Source organism: Notothenia rossii (assembly GCF_949606895.1).
Source record: "Notothenia rossii genome assembly, chromosome: 9".
NCBI classification, from domain to species: domain Eukaryota; kingdom Metazoa; phylum Chordata; class Actinopteri; order Perciformes; family Nototheniidae; genus Notothenia; species Notothenia rossii.
Window position 1 is genome coordinate 69,437,661 of NC_136907.1, and position 5,910 is coordinate 69,443,570.

General features: G+C 38.1%; 1 protein-coding gene across 3 annotated transcripts; it reads left to right on the forward strand.

Annotated features, from left to right (window-relative positions):
- Window positions 1–1,980: 1,980 nt before the first annotated feature.
- LOC307019008 (uncharacterized protein) lies at window positions 1,981–4,806 on the forward strand. 3 transcript variants are annotated; one of them, XM_079649605.1, is made up of 7 exons: window positions 1,981–2,050; window positions 2,822–2,877; window positions 3,344–3,490; window positions 3,634–3,729; window positions 3,992–4,013; window positions 4,098–4,185; window positions 4,356–4,806. In XM_079649605.1, the coding sequence occupies exons 3-6, from the start codon at window positions 3,371–3,373 to the stop codon at window positions 4,163–4,165; spliced, it is 306 nt and encodes a 101-aa protein (XP_079505731.1). In that variant the 5' UTR covers window positions 1,981–2,050; window positions 2,822–2,877; window positions 3,344–3,370; the 3' UTR covers window positions 4,166–4,185; window positions 4,356–4,806. The 3 variants fall into 3 exon arrangements, with proteins under 3 accessions (XP_079505731.1, XP_079505733.1, XP_079505732.1); XM_079649607.1 differs by having other exon boundaries at window positions 1,983–2,050; window positions 4,362–4,806; XM_079649606.1 differs by lacking the exons at window positions 1,981–2,050; window positions 2,822–2,877 and having other exon boundaries at window positions 3,238–3,490.
- Window positions 4,807–5,910: the final 1,104 nt, after the last annotated feature.

The following is a 5,910-nucleotide window of genomic DNA, read 5'->3' on the forward strand; positions in this document are numbered from 1 at the left end:
TGTAAGAGCTCCTAGGCTATTTAACCGATCCTTTAAGAGGAGCAGTTAAACCAATAACTAACCACTGCAAGAACCCCTCATCTTCAATCAATATATATTCGAGGGATGAGAGAGACCAAAAGCAACAACAAATCCGAAGTATTGCAAAAACATTAAGACAGATTAAACATCCATTCAGTATTTTTGACACACCCCAAACATGAAATGTGGTGCATTCAACACTGTTTTAAATCAAATCACTACCACAGATCGAGATAACGGAGATAATCTTAAAAGTTAGTTGGGCGTTACAATGCATGAATGAGCTGTAATAAGCCTGAACAGAGATATGAATGCAGATGAACCTTCAAACGACGTAATGTGGATCGTATCATTTCCAAATGAAAACTAGTGACCAATAGTATTAGCTTTTTATCTTAATTCCAGCAGAGCATCATTATTCCCTCCGGAACAAACTAGGGGCATAGCGGAGTGTGTCAAACCTAGTGAAATTACAGTGCGTTCTTCATCAGTAACGCCAGGATATATCCATAGGCTTGAAGCGTTGAAGTCGGTACAAACCATAGTTCAAGTTGTACAGTCAGTATAGGAACAAAAAATAAAAAATGCTCCGCTGGATGATCCAAATTATGTAAACTCACCACATCTAGCCGTTGTCTGTATCCTTTCCATCTCGAAGAAATGACTCAACCTCTTCAGGGGTATTGAACACACGTCTTTTCCCGTTGTGCAGCGTGTACATTCTGGCAGGGAAAATAAGGCCGAATTGTATTCCCCGGGGACGGAGCTGTTGATTCACTTCGCCATACTTCATACGTCGCTTCGTCACGTCCGCTGAGAAGTCGGGGAAAAACATGATATGGCGAGTCCCGTATATCACCTTTCCTTTGGCTCGTGCCGCCTGCATCGCCCTGAGATTATCCCTAAAGTTTAAAAATGTTATGATGAGAAGTCTCGGGGGAAGAGGGGAGTTGGGCTTCGGTCTGCCACCCGGGATTCTGTGAGCTCGCTCGATTACCAACGGTTTTGGGAAGTTTTCGGGACTGAGTACTGCTGGTATCCATTTCTCCAAAAACGATTCCACGTCTCTACCTTCGGCGTTTTCTGGGAGACCAATAACACGTAGATTTGACCTCCTATCGCGATTCTCAAGATCGTCTACTTTCTCGTTGAGTGCTGTAATCACCTTCTCCATCCCGTTCACAGTGTTATGAAGCACCGTCACGTTATCCTCTGTCTCACCAATGCGATCATCGGCCTGTGTTAATCTTCCCGAGTAGGAGCTGAGATCCGTTTTAATTTCCGAGATTGCAGCCAGAATCTCATCATTACGGGTGGTAACGTCTGCTCTTAGGGAGTGGATTGCTTCTAATATTTTGCCGTAAAATTCAGCTTGGGCTGAGCTAGCTATGAGGTTCGCGCTGGCTCCACCGGCATTGGCATTAGCCGTGTCCATCTTTTAACTTAGCTTGCCTGGTTGTTGGTGGAGTCCTTCGTGTTCTGGCACAATTCAGCTTCAGCTTTGTAAATTTTTTGGGCATATCAGATTGCCATTGCTTTATGTCTCAAACTGTGGGTTTTTATGATTATTTAACTGGTCAGTATTAGGTAAGTAAAAGGATGGAATTGATCGGAGAGTCGGGGCTCGTCACCTGTTCAGCCGTCCGCCATTACCGGAACCAGCATATATAAATATTTAGTCATTTTTACTTCATTACCATTTTCATCATGGACACTTTTACTCAGGAGTTACCATTTTCCTGAAATAATTGATCGTTTTTACTCAATAAAGAAATACTATCAGTAGTTTGAATCCCTCTTAAACAAAATGTGTGACCTCTCATTACTTCATTCCTTCTAATTCTTCTAAAACTTCTCACTCCCACATTTTCCTGGTAAAATAACCCAGTAATTATTTTTGTTTCGGGCTGTAATGTAAAGTGTGATCCATCTGGAACAGGAGGGGAGATTAAATGACGGAGTGAGATCTGGAGGCAGATATCGAGGTTATTCACCCTGTTGGAGGATGACAGGAGGATGTGGATCAGGGGTGAGACAAACACAGAGTTTATTCCTTTCCATATTAAAAATAAAAAAAGCACTGTTACTAAAATCCCTGTTGATTTATGTTTATGCTGCATATAATCCACGTTGAGGAACAGAGAATCAATGGTGTTAACTTCACCATGCTTTCACTGATAAACAGGACATGTCAGGGGAAGGAAGAAGAGATATCAGTCGGATAAACGAAGTCAAACCAGAAGAGATAAATATGTGTTGTGTTTATCATTGAAAGAACAGGACAGAAGATTGAATAACTTTATCCAAAGATGTTATATTATATACATTGGAACTACAGGAGATAATAAACAGGATGAATTGTGCTGCATGTGTCACCACAAGATGGAGTCAGCCAGCCTTTCTATTTCACAGCAGCTCACTAGAAATAAGGTTTGACTGAAATACACACCATTGAATTCATTATTGTTACTCATGGGACTGTATATATTTTTGAAATAAGTTCATATATACGTGTTAAACTTTGTCCAAAAAGTTGTAGAATTGTGAAGTGTATTTCGTTGTAATCTTATAACGTCCTCTTCTACCCCAAACCACTTCAGAGAGCAAAGATGACTAACCCATTCAATTGTGTAGCAGACCTTTTTTATAGCAACAATTCAAATGATCTACTGGAGCCAAACGGACTAAACTAACTCACAATGATTATCTGGATTCGTTTTGTTCAATATTCTCTGTCCAAAGTTTTTTCAGTTTAATCATTAAACTTCTCTTCTTCTACTTCTACTCCACTACACTTCAGAGGGAAAATATTTGAAATACATGTAAAGAAACGTTTCCCTTCTGAACTTCTCAGAGGTAAATATATTCATTATTTTTGTGGAAAAAGAGAAATTATAAGTCCAAACATGTACTCTTCTTTCCTGCCCTCTTAACCATCTCCCAACAGGGAACAAACTTGGAAATAATGTCGTGGAACATGACAGACTCTTTGCAACCCTTGTCATCATCGACACCTAATCCATCATGAGTACCTTTACATGCAATCATCTCATGACTAATCTTAATTTATATCATATTCAGATGCAGTAGGGAATTTGTTCAATACATTTATTTTATCTAAGCATGTAAATGTGTTTCCTGGTATGGGCAGGGATGTCTAGAGATTATAACAACAACGCAGAGATTATTAGAGTCAATGCTGTGATGAAACTGGATTTGTGAAATCATTTCAAAACACAGCATGCAACCTCTAAGTTCCCTCTTCATTGTTCACATGGGCGTGATTGGTCAGCAGTGACTATAAACCCTGTTTGTTTCACAGCATAATCAAACTCTTCATTTCATCATCATGAACAAAGGTGCACTGCTGATGCTCCTGTGTCTGCAGGCTTTCCTGCTCATCACCACCGTACCTTCCTCTGAAGCAGCCGCTCTGCTGAGAGAGAATCTGACTCCACCTGATCGTCGGGTAAGAGCATCCAGGAGCTGCGATATCTCTGTGTTTCTGACAGGACTCTTCTGCTCTAAATGACGCTGCACAGATTTAGAGCAGGGACTTTTAACAATACCACAAATGATTTCTCACTTGATGACTTCATGATTTTCACGCAGGTGGATTTGACTGCACTTGACAGATTGAAGGTAAGACCACTGAGAAGAGGATGGTCCGGCTGCTGGCGGAGGCCAGGTGCATGTTCAGGCTTCAAGGTAAACCAAAATGTGCTTTATTTTGTATATATACAGTATATATATTAACACTATCATCTGTGATGTATTTAAAAATGTATGTATTCCAAACTTGATTGTGTTTATTCCCCCCTTCCTTAAATAAGTTTTAACTTGTTGTTCTCTTGTTCTGCTTTAAATATTAACACTTTAGCAGTTTATTGAACATCTTAATCAAAAAGGACTTTCCCTAAATCGCAGCGATGATATAACTTAATTATTATTTGTGTTTGTCCCGTTACAGCGTCCCCTGGACAAACTTGAAGGTATTTACTTTTCTTTAGTGAAAAGAAATGATACAAGCAAATAAGTATTTAGATTTAACAGCCAATATTTTAAAACCCCTGCAGACGGAAAGAAGAAGATGCGTACAGATGCCATCCCTCCACTACTGTTCGCTTTGGGCCAACAGATGTAAATGTGCTTCATATTTTGAGGGTAAATACAAAGGATTTATTTATTTGTATTTCCAATAATTTGAAATAAAGTCAAATAAAAAAAGAGATTGTGTAGGTAAACGATGGATTTCAAATTCTGGTGATGTAATATTTCTACAATGATCATACTGATGTGTTTTCTTGCTCTATACTTTTCTCCTTTTATCTCAGCATCAGTCATAAGAAGAAAGTGGACCTGGCCAGTCTCCAGCAATGGAGACGGACATGAACTCCTGCAGCTTCTCTACAGCTGTTCTGTTTTTGCTTAACTATTTGCATTTTTGGACACAATAATCAATCATTGTATTAGCTTAGCATGTGAATACCAAATCTTTATTCTCAATGCTAATGCTGTAGCTGCCAAGGCTAAATAGGGTCAATCGTAAATGCTACAAATAACGCTACATTTCATTTAATATTCAGTTTATTTATTTACGAAAACTGTTACATTTCATTTTCATTATTTTGTGCCTGGCCTCTAGACATATTATTATTTTCATTATATTTGTAATCATATTTAAGGATCATTGATGGAGGGAGCCTATAACTTAAAATGTTCATTGCAAATGACCTTTGCTATGTCACTGTTGCTAATATGATTATTAAAGAACCTTAAGATGAACTTTATGTGTTTGTTTTTGTATCAGTGTGGCGTTCAGCTGGCTCAGTAAATACTGAACATTTCTATATTCTAATTATAATATCAAAGCATCTGATCTGTGTTGAAGGGTCACACACTACACATATTGTAAACTGTATTACAACATCATCGATACAAAACTGTTCAACTAGGACTTTGTAAAGTTCAGCAAAGTTTAGCCGCCATAACTTCATGCTCTCACTAAACGTTTTCAGATGTGATGGAAAGAAATGTTTTAGGATGGACTTCAGGGAGAGGAAGCGGATTATAATGTCAAATACACATGAGAGCCTAATGGAAATTATTTAAATTAAACTTGTGGTAAAACAAACCATTTCAGGAAAGGGTATGCATGTAGAGTGGATGTTTTGATATCTGCATACACCTTCTCAATTGCACCCTCTTGTTTGTCCACATCAAACTAACTGTTGTGTACAAAGATGTTTGGTAATCAACCTCTAGTCTCGTGGTCTGGTAAAAAGGATTAGTTTCTGGTCACTGACTGCAAAAGCTTTCTATATCCATGATTAAAAAAGGATGTGTCTTAATAAATCATGTTTTCACTGACAGACTCATGACACCATAATTGTGTTTTGTTTGAATTTGTAGTATTGGGTCACGTTTTGGGGACTTTTAGTCACACTTAACTTTAAGTGAACCTATTAAGAAAGAGTTAATATATTTATATTTACTTTAATGTATCGCACAGTTTCTATTTCGTAGTGTAAATTCCACCATGTACTACTTAACCAACATTGCACTGTTTGGGTCAATTTGTCTTGTTTCTTCTATTGGAATAAAGCTAAATCATTTGTATTTGACAGCTGTTATTACCACGATGACAATTAAAAATAAATCACATCTGTTGTGTGGACAAACATAAGGACTCTCACCTGTGCGCTCAGGATCGATGATGCCGCCCTCCTCCTCAGTCACGTTTGACCGGAGAATTCATTATAAAATATGACTTTCTCCGTACCATTTGGTATTTTGTTGACGAAAGCAATTAATTGAAAATATAATTTGAGGAACATGCTCGTAAAACATACATTCTTCGCTATTTGTTTATTATCTGGACCTCTACTT

Coding starts and splice junctions, on each gene's coding strand:
- LOC307019008 (XM_079649605.1), top strand. CDS start 3,371: ATGAACAAAGGTGCACTGCTGATGCTCCTGTGTCTGCAGGCTTTCCTG. Junction 3,491..3,633: donor TGACTCCACCTGATCGTCGG/GTAAGAGCATCC, acceptor ATTTTCACGCAG/GTGGATTTGACTGCACTTGA. Junction 4,014..4,097: donor TCCCCTGGACAAACTTGAAG/GTATTTACTTTT, acceptor AAACCCCTGCAG/ACGGAAAGAAGAAGATGCGT.